This window comes from Pecten maximus, chromosome 2, assembly GCF_902652985.1.
Source record: "Pecten maximus chromosome 2, xPecMax1.1, whole genome shotgun sequence".
In the NCBI taxonomy this organism is placed as follows: Eukaryota; Metazoa; Mollusca; class Bivalvia; order Pectinida; family Pectinidae; genus Pecten; species Pecten maximus.
This window is the reverse complement of record NC_047016.1, coordinates 2,462,949-2,480,244: the sequence shown is the minus strand read 5'-3', so window position 1 is coordinate 2,480,244 and position 17,296 is coordinate 2,462,949. Positions and strand designations below refer to the sequence as shown.

Here is a 17,296-nt window from a genome sequence, read left to right as displayed (position 1 = left end):
CAAACTTTCTTTTTTTCCCACTTAATTTTAATCGATGAATTGTCCCTAGTGATTTGAAACTACGAAGAAAATAATCAAGTTTGACCAGTTTTTGATGTGACGCTGTTGTGACGTCACTTGGCGCGATTATGGAGGTCTCACTGCACAAGTTTATCCACTGTCGCTGTCGTAAACAACCATCCTCGTGGAAGTTGACAGTGATGTTGAATGTTCCACCAAGGCTGTTTCTACAGAACATTGTATTGAGGCCGATTTGTTGGCAGTGTTTTGGATGTGTAAACGTTACACGTGTTTGTCGATAACAGTGTTAGCGTGTTTTGTGTAAACGTTACACGTGTTTGTCGATAACAGTGTTAGCGTGTTTTGTGTAAACGTTACACGTGTTTGTCGATAACAGTGTTAGCGTGTTTTGTGTAAACGTGACACGTGTTTGTCGATAACAGTGTTAGCGTGTTTTGTGTAAACGTTACACGTGTTTGTCGATGGCAGTGTTAGCGTGTTTTGTGTAAACGTTACACGTGTTTGTCGATGACAGTTAACGTGTTTTGTATAACCTTTGCGTTGGAGAGAATCCTAGATATGTTCTTGTGCTTCGTGTCGTTAGGGGGCATCTAAACAGCAAATCCAGTGAAAACAGTGATATTTTACAAACCTACCAATTGCTTCTATGGTGGAATTTACCAGATATACCTTGATGCGTGGGACTTGCTCTTGACATGTAATTTGTTAAGATGTTTGTAAATTTCAACAAAACATACGAAAAATGCATGTTTCAGGGGGACATAATTAGCTCACATGTATCGCATATATTACACAAACTAACCATGTCGTTTTGCTCACAAGTGTCTAAAGCACAAAATAGGAGCATTGGTTTGACCATATTTGACTTTATTATATGTATAAACCCTCTGTTTTTATTTTGACCTGGAAATGCAAATGGCGGTCGTTAATTATATCACAAATATATGGCATATAAGGAGGCATTTCAAACGTCAAAAATGCTTTTATTAGACACCATAAAGAACTCTAGAAATGACAAGAAGACTGCTTTTAGAAAAAAAATGTTCAACCGTTGAGTTTGGGGTAAAATAGGCCTATTTCTGAAAATGGCCACAAAGTCGACCAGTTTAACAAATTGACTTAAAAAGGTCCTTCTTACAGGGGCCGCGGTGGCCGAGTGGTTAAGGTGTCCCGATACTTTAACACTAGCCCTCCACCTCTGGGTTGCTAGTTCCAAACCTACGTGGGGCAGTTGCCAGGTACTGACCGTAGGCCGGTGGTTTTTCTCCGGGTACTCCGGCTTTCCTCCACCTCCAAAACCTGGCACGTCCTTAAATGACCCTGGCTGTTAATAGGACGTTAAACAAAAACAAACAAAAAAATAAACAATCTTACTAAGATCAGATGTCTTAAAAGTATGATATAGGAGCATTTTATTGATTGAAATGCCTATGTGCCATATTTGTGTAATATTATTCAAATCCGTCATTTGCATTTCAATGTCCAACACAAAATAAGCGTTTATAGGTATATAAAGTAAAATCCGGTCAAACAAATGCTCCTACCCTGTGCTATATAGACACTTGTGAACATAACAGCATGGTTATTTTTCAGGTTTGATAATTTGCGTGACTTAGAACAATTCCATGCTACATCTTACCACAAAGTTACACTATAGAAGAAACTGATAGCATCTACAGCAAATTATTCGTGATTGTAAGAAACTGCTGTCCAAACAAACATTTTGGCATATTACATGACTGTTTTTGTGCAAATCTTTAGATATTTACTCTTGTTTTAATTAACCATTATTCTGCTATATAGATGGCCCTTAACATGGCTGTAATTGTAACCACTGATGTCCTGTAATCTGTATTATTTGATTTGAAGGGATGTTTTGGTAATTAAACTTTAGAACTAGATGCTTGCGGGCACTTGTGTTTCGATAGCTATTTTTATCCCTCGGGAGACCTGCAACCATTGCCAATATCTTCATTTTGTTTGGGGTGTTTATGTAACGTTTACGGGGTGTCGTACCCGGTTGATTCCGGGATAAGGCGTGTTAACAAATAACTAAATAGAGCACGAGCTGCTTTCCTAGCAGCTAACAACACTCTCTCAATTTATAATACTTAATTAGGAATATATACAATGATTATGTGATTTGTTTATATACAACGCATGCGTCTAGCCTGACGCATGAGCCCTAAACATACGCATGAGCCGACGCATGAGCCCTAACAACATATATAGAGAGTATAATTTATTGCTTGTGCGTTATTTTCCGCACGGTAGTGTACCCTAACTACGCACGAGCAGGTCGTACTAACTGCCCCGGAGACAACTGTGTCACTGCGCACCGCGTCCTGTGTACGCTGGTGTTAACCAGCCAAGACCCCTACGGCTGCTGCGCAGTATACACACACACACACACACACACGTGTATAGCCTACTACACGTACGTCTTGTGTACGCTCATGCGCCACTCGCCAAACCCTGCACAGGTCGAAAAGAGCGACGCACGAGCCAAGACTGATACTAGCACGTATCACTCCAAAGCCTCCGCTGTTAGTAGTACCAACCGGTCGTATGGAACACGTGTTCAGAACTGGGCCATGAATGAGAATTTTCTCGGCCTTTTATACCCTGTCAGAACAGGAAGTCTCGCTCTGAACGAGAAGCCTCATTCTAATTAATCCCAATCCTGGTCACAGAGCGTTTGAAACAGTAGGGTACATACGTCACAGTCATTCGAGCTCCGAATTGACATTGACAAACACGGAAGTATTTACAGTTACAACAATAAAGGTAAGGCTATCTGAGCCTTCTAACTTGTATAACTTTGATTCGCTACACTACCCACGTCTCCGATGATACTCGTCTCGAGTTCGACAATAATTAATGAACAACAGAATTAAACTAATTTACATTTATTTACATTGTGTAGCATTGATCATCTAGCCCTTGAATTCAACATAGTGATCCTTGAATCTACCAGGACGCTTCCTAGACCTAACTGGTCTGGATTCTTTGTCTTGGACCGCATCCTCTGACTCCGCAGTTGATTCTTCGTCAGTATTGACTGCTTCAGCTTCAGGAATTTCTACATCCTCTTGCTCTTCACCCGAGGGATCTACTTCCTCATGCTGATTACTGCTGGATTCCTCGACCCGCAATACCTGTCTTGTATGGGGACGCATGCGGTCACAATGGACGACTTGTGGTTTTCCTCTGAGACCACAGTCTACTTCATATAAGACTTCTGAGACCTTTCTCAATACTTGATAAGGACCTCTCCAAAATGAAGTGAACTTCTTGCTGGTTCCAACCTTCTTGATAGGGAAGTACGCAAACACTTCGTCGCCAGCTCTAAACTTTCCCCATGAGACAGATCGATCATGATATCGCTTCTGTCGTTGAATTGCTCCAGCTATGCGTTTCCTCGCATGCGTGTGCGCTTCTTCCAAGCGTTCCTGTAACTCCCATGCCCATATGGTGTTGTATTGTTTCTTCAGTGGGTTGGGAAGCTCATACGCAATATCCAGCGGGGTGCTCGTTTCTCGCCCGAGCATCATCAGATTTGGCGAGCATCCTGTAGTCTCGTGGGCTGATGAGCGATACGCCATCATAACATATGGAATGTGTTGGTCCCAATCTCTGTGATGATCCTTAACATATGCGCTCAACATAATGGCTAAGGTTTTGTTGAAACGCTCCACCATACCATCTGATTGGGGATGGTAGGGAGTCGTTCTCGTTTTTGTAATTTGTAACAAATCACACATTTCTTTGAAAACCTTCCCTTCGAACTGTCCTCCTTGGTCGGATTGGATGTATGTAGGAACTCCGAAACGACTTATCACCTCTTCAACAAGAATGGTAGCAACGGTTTCAGCCTTGAGGTCTGGCATAGGAAATGCCTCTGTCCATTTACTGAAGTAATCGGATATGACTAGAATGTGCCTGTTTCCGTCCCCAGTTTCTGGTAAATCAGTCATGATATCGAGTGCAATCCTCTCCATGGGCATACCTGAATGTACCACTTGCATTGGGGCTTTTTTCGTCTTCGACGGATTTTTCCGTTTGGTGCACGCCGCACAACCAGCGATGTACGCTTGTACATCTCTTTGAAGTCCCGGCCAAAAGTACTTCTGTCTTACTTTTGCCATGGTTTTGCTAACTCCAAGATGCGCACCAGAGCGGTTGTCATGTAGACCTTCTAGAATGTTTCTTCTCTCCGTCAGGGGCAGAACTACCTGTTGTATACTGTATTTTTGTCCTGGCGGTGTCCGAGCTCTACATAGCAAGTCTTGGTGTATAGAAAGCAATTCCCATTGACTCCATAAACACTTCACAAAGAAGTTGTGTGCTGTGATATCCTTATAGGATGGCTTCTCACCCATTTCTAACCACTTCCGCACGAGTTCAATGTCTTTGTTCTCCTGCTGTCTCTGCAGCATCGTATGGACATCGTCCATTTTAACGTCAGTCGCATCAGATGTGCACTTCAAGGTAGAAGCGGCATTCTCCTGGTTGTTCGTCCAGCCACATTGTTTGCATGGGTATCTGCTCAACGCATCCGCGTTCCCATGCTTTGGACCTGGGCGGTGCTCCACCTTCATATCATATTGACTGATTACCTCCATCCACCGAGCGAGCTGCCCTTCTGGGTCTTTAAAGTTGGTGAGCCAACGGAGGGAGCTGTGATCAGTCCTAACTATGAAGGTTCGCCCATACAAGTAATGCCTGAAATGTTTTAGATACTGTACCACCGCAAGCAACTCTCGCTTGGTAACACAATACTTTCTCTCGCTTTTAGAGAATGTTTTGCTGGCATACGCAATTGGTCGTTCCTCCCCATCGAAAACCTGGGATAGAACTGCTCCTGAGGCAAATCCACTTGCGTCTGTGTCCAAAATGAACATTTTCTCGAAGTCTGGTAAAGCGAGAATTGGTGCTTTAATGAGTGCGTTCTTCAAGTTGCTGAATGCGTCACTGCATTCCGTTGTCCAGTTGAACTTGGTGCCCTTCTCCGAGAGCCGATGTAGCGGTTTCGCAATCGCTGCAAATCCTTGAATAAATCGCCGGTAGTAGCTGCATAGGCCAAGGAAGGACTGTTCTTCGGTCAGATTCGTTGGTCTGGGCCAATATTTAACTTTGGCTATCTTCTCGGGGTCGGTAGATACCCCTTCTCCTGAAATGATGTGTCCTAGGTACGCGACCCGCTTAGAAAACAGTGTGCACTTCTTGGCTTTGAGCTTTAGTCCCGCAGCCTCCAGGCGATCAAACACTTTCTCAAGGTTCTCAATCATGTCCTCAAAGGTGCTACCAACAACGATAATATCGTCCAAGTAGATCAGGCAAATCTCATAATGCAGGCCAGCGAGCACACGTTCCATTAGACGCTCGAACGTGGCAGGCGCATTGCAGAGACCGAAAGGCATGACGCAGAACTGGAAAAAGCCTTTACGTGTAGAGAAGGCTGTCTTCGGTCTATCTTGTTTGTCGAGTTCCACTTGCCAGTACCCAGAAAACAGGTCGAGTGTTGAAAACCATGCGTTACCTGATAGATGGTCAAGCGATTCCTGGATTCTCGGCAGTGGATATGCGTCCTTGGAGGTAACGGCATTGAGTTTGCGGTAATCTACACAAAACCGTGTTGTCTTATCTTTCTTTTGTACTAGCACAATACCAGACGACCACGGCCCTGTAGATGGCTCAATCACCTTTTTCTGTAGCATATCCTCTACATGCTTGTCCACTTCACCGGTCATATGGACTGGTACTTTGCGCCATGGTTGTTTTATCGGCTGCGCATCTCCAGTTTTTATCTGGTGTTTCACCAGCTGTGTACGTCCGAGGTCCAAGTCAGATGACGCAAACAGATTCCTTCGTTTAGCTAAAAACGCTTTAGCCTTCTGTATCTGATCCCCTGTCAAATGCTCACGAGACCTCTCAAGTAGTTGATGTAGCTGTTCATCCAGGTACGCTGTGTCCACCATTGCTGTCCGATCAGTGGTTTTATGGGTTATACGCTCCACTGGTGAGAGCTGTCCAACTATTGTTCCTCCGTATATCATTTGTGGCTCCTCTGTAACATTCATCAGTCTTACAGGAACCCAATTAGCCGCAGGAGAAACTGCAGCACGAGCCACCAATGCCCTATCCGCGCTGATAAATCTATCTGTCGGCTCCAGTACACATGTGCCTGGTATACGTGATCTTTTCTCAGCGATAACATTCCCTACGACAATCATTTCACTGGCTGGGGGAAGACAGATATTTTCAGAGACAGCGACCAGGTAACAGCCGTAGGAACCTTCGAATAGCAAAGGGATGTTGATGTCGCGCATTCTCAGTAACCCCTGAGCAATGTCAACCATACAACCCTGCTCTATCATGAAGTATATTCCCAGCAAACCATCAATAGTTAGGTCAGCAATCACAGTCGTCATTTCTACAGTGCGTGCTCCCAGAGAGAATGGTAATACTCCTGCACCGACCACCTCCAATCTGCTGCCATTCGCTGTCTTAATCAGCTTATCTATGTTTTCCAGGCCAGGTCTATCCTCCTCCCTAATCCTGTCAAACACATATCTTGAAACTATTGTTACCGTAGATCCAGTGTCTACTAAAAGCTTCACTTTCATGCCCTTGATAGTTGTCTGTATGTATATGCCGGCGTCGCAAGCTGCGCTAACTCCTGCGCTGTGGCTCACAGCGTCTGTCTTATGCGTAGGTTTCCCATGCAGTGCATTGGTTTTACCGTCCGCCTTTTTCTGTTCCTTATTCTGTTTCTTTTTCGGGCAGTTTCTGGCTATGTGGCCATTTTTCTTACAGAAAAAGCATTGAATGTCTGTGTTACGATTCGGCCCAGCTTTGTTTGGTGTGTCGTGCGCACGTTGCTTCTGGCTTTGTGGTTTGGCCTTCATCGTAGCCATTAAAGTTTCCATATCCTCCTGGAGCTTTTTTAGGGACTTACTGAGCGCCGTTATATTGTCAGTCTGATCCTGTTTGTTCTCATCCTCAACAACGGCTGCTCTCGTATGGTGCTTTTTCTCCGATTTATTATACGCCTCTAACTCCACAGCCAGCTGTACAGTTTCATTGAACGTGCGAGGCCTCGACTGTTTAATGCGCACGCGCATCTCAGAGTCATGTAATGCGTCTATAAAATGCTCCTTCGCCAACGTTTCCTGTAAATCGTTTGGCGCCGTCGGGTAAGCCAAATATGTCAATCTTCTTATAGCTTGCCCCAACTCGGGTAAGGATTCGGACGCCTTTTGCCTCTTCTCCTTTAACTGCGCTCTGTACAAGTCGGTCTGGTTTGGGGGAGCGAAGCGTTGTTCCAGTGAACGTACGAGCTCGTCATAATGGTCTCTGGAGTCGGTAGGAAGGTTACCCAATACACCTTGTGCTTGGCCACGTAATGACACGGCAAGATATAAACCCTTTTCCACCTGTGACCAGCGGTTAAGTTTAGCGCATGCGTCAAAGTGCGTGCGGTAATCTATCCATGAGCCGGTTCCGTCATAAGTAGCAGGTTTGATATTTCTAGGTAGCTGCCTCCTTGTAACAGGTGAGTCTTGCCCTGTATATTGTTCTCGCGCTACTGCCAAGCTCGGGAGCTGCCTTCTGCGTGTCGTAATCCTACTAGCAGACTGGCCTCTCAGACTGCCCACATGCGTATCTGCCGCATGCGCATTTGGTGTATAACTCAAATCGGCAGCATGCGTATCTGCCACATTAGGACTTGCCGCATGCGTATCCGCCGCATAACTTACATCGGCCGCATGCGTCCCTCTGTAATTCCTGTCAATATCATGTGTGTCCACTTGATATTCATGGTCCAGATCACTCCCTAGGTCTAGTCGTACCTTTGGCTTGGTCCCCGTTGCGGTGTTCCTCGTTGTAGTATCGTTTACACTACTAAACGGTCTTGACCCGATCCCGGAATCCCGGGTGCTCATGCGCCCCTCTGGGCCGGACGTTAGTGGGGTCGACTGGGCGAGCTGTTGGCGGATTCTAAAACTCTCCTCCCGCATTCGCTCTAGCCGCTTGTCTAGCTCACAAATCTCCTGGTCTATATCGGCTTCCATCATAATGTATAATTGAAAACGTGTGCTATTTGTAAACAGTTGCCTTATCCCACCGCTGCCGCCAGAATCTGAAACGTTTACGGGGTGTCGTACCCGGTTGATTCCGGGATAAGGCGTGTTAACAAATAACTAAATAGAGCACGAGCTGCTTTCCTAGCAGCTAACAACACTCTCTCAATTTATAATACTTAATTAGGAATATATACAATGATTATGTGATTTGTTTATATACAACGCATGCGTCTAGCCTGACGCATGAGCCCTAAACATACGCATGAGCCGACGCATGAGCCCTAACAACATATATAGAGAGTATAATTTATTGCTTGTGCGTTATTTTCCGCACGGTAGTGTACCCTAACTACGCACGAGCAGGTCGTACTAACTGCCCCGGAGACAACTGTGTCACTGCGCACCGCGTCCTGTGTACGCTGGTGTTAACCAGCCAAGACCCCTACGGCTGCTGCGCAGTATACACACACACACACACACACACACACACACACACACACACACGTGTATAGCCTACTACACGTACGTCTTGTGTACGCTCATGCGCCACTCGCCAAACCCTGCACAGGTCGAAAAGAGCGACGCACGAGCCAAGACTGATACTAGCACGTATCACTCCAAAGCCTCCGCTGTTAGTAGTACCAACCGGTCGTATGGAACACGTCTTCAGAACTGGGCCATGAATGAGAATTTTCTCGGCCTTTTATACCCTGTCAGAACAGGAAGTCTCGCTCTGAACGAGAAGCCTCATTCTAATTAATCCCAATCCTGGTCACAGAGCGTTTGAAACAGTAGGGTACATAAGTCACAGTCATTCGAGCTCCGAATTGACATTGACAAACACGGAAGTATTTACAGTTACAACAATAAAGGTAAGGCTATCTGAGCCTTTTAACTTGTATAACTTTGATTCGCTACATTTACACCTATTAGCTGTCATCACCTTTCATTGTTCCCTGTTTTGTATATGTAGCTATGTAGAATTGATCACTTGGTTCACAGTAACTCGCAGGTCCTTTACTCTTGTAAATTTTGTATGTGTTTACCGCACATCTATCAAGATTCTCTGAATTACTCCACATTTCGGGTTTCATTGCGCGGACGTCCCTCGGATTTGTTCTTTGACGCGTTTTTGCTTGCCTCTCGTCAAATTCATGATAATTTTCCCCTAACACGCACAAATCCCCCACCCAATACATCAATCTATGTTCAATAGAACCACGTAGTCCTAAGTGGACAGTATTGAGAAACCAAAGGGTTTCTGTCAGGATCACTACGACCGAGTTGACCTTGTTCAATTTCAGTTTCCTCGTCCGCAATAGGTTGAGTCCTCATTGGTTTGTTCCCCTTTCCATCCTCCTTAAGCTCACGTTGTTTAGCTGTAAGAATCTGTAATGAACATTGTGTATTCACAGGCAGCAAGTGCCAGATATGTAGTAAAACTGAGTCCGAGAACTGCTACCTGGATCAAGAACAGTACTGTCCATCGTCTAAACCCCTGTGTATGAATACCATCATGTTCAGCGAGAACGGATCCAGGAGCGTGGAAAAAACGTAAGTATGTCAATAGGCTGGGAGGGTCGAAAAACGTGAGTATGTTAATAGGCTGGGAGGATGGAGAAAACGTGAGTATGTCAATAGGCTGGGAGGGTGGAGAAAACGTGAGTATGTCAATAGGCTGGGAGTTTGGAGACAACGTATGTCAATAGGCTGGGAGGATGGAGAAAACGTGAGTATGTCAATAGGCTGGGAGTTTGGAGAAAACGTGAGTATGTCAATAGGCCGGGAGTTTGGAGACAACGTGAGTATGTCAATAGGCTGGGAGTTTGGAGAAAACGTGAGTATGGCTATAGGTTGGGAGTGTGGAGAAAACGTGAGTTTGTCAATAGGCCGGGAGTGTGGAGAAAACGTGAGTATGTCAAAAGGCTGTGAGGGTGGAGAAAACGTGAGTATGTCAATAGACTGGGAGTGTGGAGAAAACGTGAGTATGTCAATTGACTGGGAGTGTGGAGAAAACGTGAGTATGTCAATAGGCTGGGAGGGTGGAGAAAACGTGAGTATGTCAATAGGCTGGGAGTGTTGAGAAAACGTGAGTATGTCAATAGGCTGGGAGTGTGGAGAAAACGTGAGTATGTCTATAAGCTGGGAGTTTGGAGAAGACGTTAGTATGTCAATAGGCTGGGAGTGTTGAGAAAACGTGAGTATGTCAATAGGCTGGGAAGGTGGAGAAAACGTGAGTATGTCAATAGACTGGGAGGGTGGAGAAAATGTGAGTATGTCTATAGGCTGGGAGTTTGGAGAAAACGTGAGAATGTCAATAGACTGGTAGTGTGGAAAAAACGTGAGTATGTCAATAGGCTGGGAGCGTGGAAAAAACGTGAGTATGTCAATAGGCTGGGAGGGTGGAGAAAACGTGAGTATGTCAAAAGGCTGGGAATGTGGAGAAAACGTGAGTATGTCAATAGGCCGGGAGTTTGGAGACAACGTGAGTATGTCAATAGGCTGGGAGGATGGAGAAAACGTGAGTATGTCAATAGGCTGGGAGTTTGGAGAAAACGTGAGTATGTCAATAGGCCGGGAGTTTGGAGACAACGTGAGTATGTCAATAGGCTGGGAGTTTGGAGAAAACGTGAGTATGGCTATAGGTTGGGAGTGTGGAGAAAACGTGAGTTTGTCAATAGGCCGGGAGTGTGGAGAAAACGTGAGTATGTCAAAAGGCTGTGAGGGTGGAGAAAACGTGAGTATGTCAATTGACTGGGAGTGTGGAGAAAACGTGAGTATGTCAATTGACTGGGAGTGTGGAGAAAACGTGAGTATGTCAATAGGCTGGGAGGGTGGAGAAAACGTGAGTATGTCAATAGGCTGGGAGTGTTGAAAAAACGTGAGTATGTCAATTGACTGGGAGTGTGGAAAAAACGTGAGTATGTCTATAAGCTGGGAGTTTGGAGAAAACGTTAGTATGTCAATAGGCTGGGAGTGTTGAGAAAACGTGAGTATGTCAATAGGCTGGGAAGGTGGAGAAAACGTGAGTATGTCAATAGACTGGGAGGGTGGAGAAAACGTGAGTATGTCTATAGGCTGGGAGTGTGGAAAAAACGTGAGTATGTCAATAGGCTGGGAGGGATGACAAAACGTGAGTATGTCAATAGGCTGGGAGTGTCGACAAAACGTGAGTATGTCTATAGGCTGGGAGTGTGGAGAAAACGTGAGTATGTCAATAGGCTGGGAGGGATGAAAAAACGTGAGTATGTCTATAGGCTGGGAGGGATGACAAAACGTGAGTATGTCAATAGACTGGGAGTGTCGACAAAACGTGAGTATGTCAATAGGCTGGGAGGGTCGACAAAACGTGAGTATGTCAATAGGCTGGGAGGGATGAAAAAACGTGAGTATGTCTATAGGCTGGGAGGGATGAAAAAACGTGAGTATGTCTATAGGCTGGGAGGGATGACAAAACGTGAGTATGTCAATAGACTGGGAGTGTCGACAAAACGTGAGTATGTCAATAGGTTGGGAGTGTGTAGAAAACGTGAGTATGTCAATAGGCTGGGAGGGTCGACAAAACGTGAGTATGTCAATAGACTGGGAGCGTGGAAAAAACGTGAGTATGTCAATAGGTTGGGAGGGTTGACAAAACGTGAGTATGTCAATAGGCCGGGAGTGAGGAGAAAACGTGAGTATGTCAATAGGCTGGGAGGGTTGACAAAACGTGAGTATGTCAATAGACTGGGAGCGTGGAAAAAACGTGAGTATGTCAATAGGTTGGGAGGGTTGACAAAACGTGAGTATGTCAATAGGCTGGGAGTGTGGAGAAAACGTGAGTATGTCTATAGGCTAGGAGTGTGGAGAAAACGTGAGTATGTCAATAGGCTGGGAGGGTCGACAAAACGTGAGTATGTCAATAGGCTAGGAGTGAGGAGAAAACGTGAGTATGTCAATAGGCTGGGAGGGTTGACAAAACGTGAGTATGTCAATAGACTGGGAGCGTGGAAAAAACGTGAGTATGTCAAAAGGCTGGGAGTGTGGTAAAAACGTGAGTATGTCAATAGGCTGGGGTGTGGAGAAAACGTGAGTATGTCAAAAGGCTGGGAGTGTAGAGAAAACGTGAGTTTGTCAATAGGCTGGGAAGGTGGACAAAACGTGAGTATGTCAATAGGCTGGGAGTGTGTAGAAAACGTGAGTATGTCAATAGGCTGGAAGTGTGGAGAAAACGTGAGTATGTCAAAAGGCTGGGAGTGTAGAGAAAACGTGAGTATGTCAATAGGCTGGGAGGGTGGAGAAAACGTGAGTTTGTCAATGCAAAACAGATATTGTAAATCGAATAACAGCAATGCAAGCTACGAGGTTTGAGATGACAGGAATACTTACAAACTGCAGTTGTATAAAGTATCAGTGATCGAACAAGGATGTTGTTTAGAATGACAGAGAAGATACAATATATATAACGAACACTTCATGAGTAAAAGATATGTGGGAACTGGGATATAGTGTATAAAAGCCATCATTGTTTCAGTTGCGAGACAGACACGCGGTGTTATTGGTCGTACTGGATAGGACAACAGAATGATCCTGTGTGTAAAAACATCGGCATCGGGGACAACGTCACAAAAAATGTCTGTCACTACTGTTGTAAAACCCAACTAGGTAGTCTGTCCTGTAACGTCCCTGACATCAACCTCAACAACCTCATCATATATCAGACGTCAACAGCCACTAAAGGTCAGGTAGCCTGTACTACATAGTAAAGGGGTGAAACCCCTACCTAGTAAAGGGGAAAACTTAGTTATACCCCTACATGGTAAAGGGGTAACTTAGTTATACCCCTACAAAGTAAAGGTAAGGTAGCCTGTACTACATAGTAAAGGGGTGACTTAGTTATAACCCTACATAGTAAAGGGGTAACTTAGTTATACCCCTACATAGTAAAGGGGTAACTTAGTTATACCCCTTTATAGTAAAGGGGTAATTTAGTTATACCCCTACATAGTAAAGGGGGTAACTTAGTTATACCCTACATAGTAAAGGGGGTAACTTAGTTATACCCCTACATAGTAAAGGGGGTAACTTAGTTATACCTCTACATAGTAAAGGGGTAACTTAGTTATACCCCTACATAGTAAAGGGGTAACTTAGTTATACCCTACATAGTAAAGGGGGTAACTTAGTTATACCCCTACGTAGTATAGGGGTAAATTAGTTATACCCTGTAGTAAAGGGGGTAACCTAGTTATACCCCTACATAGTAAAGGGGGTAACTTAGTTATACCCCTACATAGTAAAGTGGGTAACTTAGTTATAACCCTACATAGTAAAGGGGGTATCTTAGTTATACCCCTACATAATAAAGGGGTAACTTAGTTATACCCCTACATAGTAAAGGGGTAACTTAGTTATAGCCCTACATAGTAAAGGGGGTAACTTAGTTATACCCCTACATAGTAAAGGGGTTATTTAGTTATATCCCCTACATAGTAAAGGGGGTAACTTAGTTATACCCCTACATAGTAAAGGGGGTAACTTAGTTATACCCCTACATAGTAAAGGGGGTTACTTAGTTATACCCCTACATAGTAAAGGGGGTAACTTAGTTATACCCCTACATATTAAAGGGGTAACGTTATACCCCTACATAGTAAAGGGGGTTACTTAGTTATACCCCTACATAGTAAAGGGGGTAACTTAGTTATACCCCTACATAGTAAAGGGGTAACGTTATACCCCTACATGGTAAAGGGGTTACTTAGTTATACCCCTACATAGTAAAGGGGGTAACTTAGTTATACCCCTACATAGTAAAGGGGGTAACTTAGTTATACCCCTACATAGTAAAGGGGGTAACTTAGTTATACCTCTACATAGTAAAGGGGTAACTTAGTTATACCCCTATATAGTAAAGGGGTAACTTAGTTATACCCTACATAGTAAAGGGGGTAACTTAGTTATACCCCTACATAGTAAAGGGGTAACTTAGTTATACCCTGTAGTAAAGGGGGTAACCTAGTTATACCCCTACATAGTAAAGGGGGTAACTTAGTTATACCCCTACATAGTAAAGTGGTTAACTTAGTTATAACCCTACATAGTAAAGGGGGTATCTTAGTTATACCCCTACATAGTAAAGGGGTAACTTAGTTATACCCCTACATAGTAAAGGGGGTAACTTAGTTATACCCCTACATAGTAAAGGTGGTAACTTAGTTATACCCCTACATAGTAAAGGGGGTGACTTAGTTATACCCCTACATAGTAAAGGTGGTAACTTAGTTATACCCCTACATAGTAAAGGGGGTAACTTAGTTATAACCCTGCATAGTAAAGGGGGTAACTTAGTTATACCCCTACATAGTAAAGGTGGTAACTTAGTTATACCCCTACATAGTAAAGGGGGTAACTTAGTTATACCCCTACATAGTAAAGGTGGTAACTTAATTATACCCCTACATAGTAAAGGTGGTAACTTAGTTATACCCCTACATAGTAAAGGGGGTAACTTAGTTATACCCCTACATAGTAAAGGTGGTAACTTAGTTATACCCCTACATAGTAAAGGTGGTAACTTAGTTATACCCCTATATAGTAAAGGGGGTAACTTAGTTATAACCCTGCATAGTAAAGGGGGTAACTTAGTTATACCCCTACATAGTAAAGGTGGTAACTTAGTTATACCCCTATATAGTAAAGGGGGTAACTTAGTTATAACCCTGCATAGTAAAGGGGGAAACTTAGTTATACCCCTATATAGTAAAGGGGTAACTTAGTTATACCCCTACATAGTAAAGGGGGTAACTTAGTTATACCCCTACATAGTAAAGAGGTGAAACTTAGTTATACCCCTACATAATAAAGGGGGAAACTTAGTTATACCCCTACATAATAAAGGGGGTAACTTAGTTATAACCCTACATAGTAAAGGGGGAAACTTAGTTATACCCCTACATAATAAAGGGGGTAACTTAGTTATACCCCTACATAGTAAAGGGGGTAACTTAGTTATACCCCTACATAATAAAGGGGTAACTTAGTTATACCCCTACATAGTAAAGAGGTGAAACTTAGTTATAACCCTACATAGTAAAGGGGGAAACTTAGTTATACCCCTACATAATAAAGGGGGTAACTTAGTTATAACCCTACATAGTAAAGGGGGTAACTTAGTTATAACCCTACATAGTAAAGGGGTAACTTAGTTATACCACTACATAGTAAAGGGGGTAACTTAGTGATAACCCTACATAGTAAAGGGATAACTAAATTATACCCCTACATAGTAAAGGGGTAACTTAGTTATACCACTACATAGTAAAGGGGGTAACTTAGTTATACCCCTACATAGTAAAGGGGGTAACTTATTTATACTCCTACATATTAAAGGGGGTAACTTAGTTATACCCCTACATAGTAAAGGGGTAACTTGGTTATACCCCTACATAGTAAAGGGGGTAACTTGGTTATACCCTTACATAGTAAAGGGGTAACTTAGTTATACCACTACATAGTAAAGGGGGTAACTTAGTTATAACCCTACATAGTAAAGGGGGTAACTTAGTTATACCACTACATAGTAAAGGGGTGAAACTTAGTTATATCCCTACATAGTAAAGGGGGTAAATTAGTTATACCCCTACATAGCAAAGGGGGTAACTTAGTTATACCCTACATAGCAAAGGGGGTAACTTTGTTATATCCCTAAATAGTAAAGGGGGTAACTTAGTTATACCCCTACATAGTAAAGGCGGTAACTTAGTTATACCCCTACATAGTAAAGGGGGTAACTTAGTTATACCCCTACATAGTAAAGGGGGTAACTTAGTTATACCCCTACATAGTAAAGAGGTGAAACCCCTACATAATAAAGGGGGTAACTTAGTTATACCCCTACATAGTAAAGGGGGTAACTTAGTTATACCCCTACATAGTAAAGGGGGTAACTTAGTTATACCCCTACATAGTAAAGGGGGTAACTTAGTTATACCCCTACATAGTAAAGGGGTAACTTAGTTATAACCCTGCATAGTAAAGGGGTAACTTAGTTATACCCCTACATAGTAAAGGGGTAACTTAGTTAAACCCCTACATAGTAAAGGGGGTAACTTAGTTATACCCCTACATAGTAAAGGGGGTAACTTAGTTATACCCCTACATAGTAAAGGGATAATTTAATTATACCCCTACATAGTAAAGGTGGTAACTTAGTTATACCCCTACATAGTAAAGGGGGTAACTTAGTTATACCCCTACATAGTAAAGGGGGTAACTTAGTTATACCCCTACATAGTAAAGGGGTAACTTAGTTATACCCCTACATAGTAAAGGGGTGAAACCCTTACATAATAAAGGGGGTAACTTAGTTATACCACTACATAGTAAAGGGGGTAACTTAGTTATACCCCTACATAGTAAAGGGGTAACTTAGTTATACCACTACATAGTAAAGGGGTGAAACTTAGTTATATCCCTACATAGTAAAGGGGGTAAATTAGTTATACCCCTACATAGCAAAGGGGGTAACTTAGTTATACCCCTACATAGTAAAGGGGGTAACTTAGTTATACCCATACATAGTAAAGGGGGTAACTTAGTTATATCCCTATATATTAAAGGGGTAACTTAGTTATACCCCTACATAGTAAAGGGGGTAACTTAGTTATATTCCTACATATTAAAGGGGTAACTTAGTTGTACCCCTACATATTAAAGGGGTAACTTAGTTATACCCCTACATATTAAAGGGGGAAACTTAGTTATACCTCTACATAGTAAAGGGGTAACTTAGTTATACCCCTACATATTAAAGGGGGTAACTTAGTTATACCCCTACATAGTAAAGGGGTAACTTGGTTATACCCCTACATAGTAAAGGGGGTAACTTAGTTATACCCCTACATAGTAAAGGGGGTAACTTTGTTATATCCCTACATAGTAAAGGGGGTAACTTAGTTATACCCCTACATAGTAAAGGGGGTAACTTGGTTATACCCCTACATAGTAAAGGGGTAACTTAGTTATACCACTACATAGTAAAGGGGGTAACTTAGTTATACCCCTACATAGTAAAGGGGGTAACTTAGTTATACCCCTACATATTAAAGGGGGTAACTTAGTTATACCCCTACATATTAAAGGGGGTAACTTATTTATACCCCTACATAGTAAAGGGGTAACTTGGTTATACCCCTACATAGTAA

General features: G+C 43.1%; 1 protein-coding gene across 1 annotated transcript in view; it reads left to right on the top strand.

Annotated features, from left to right (window-relative positions):
* Nucleotides 1–17,296, top strand: part of LOC117340479 (mucin-2-like) — a 48,303-nt gene that overhangs the window by 7,252 nt on the left and 23,755 nt on the right. The window contains exons 5-6 of the mRNA XM_033902242.1: nucleotides 9,527–9,665; nucleotides 12,625–12,830. Coding sequence (XP_033758133.1) covers nucleotides 9,527–9,665; nucleotides 12,625–12,830 — 345 coding nt within the window. The remainder of the gene's footprint in view (nucleotides 1–9,526; nucleotides 9,666–12,624; nucleotides 12,831–17,296) is intronic.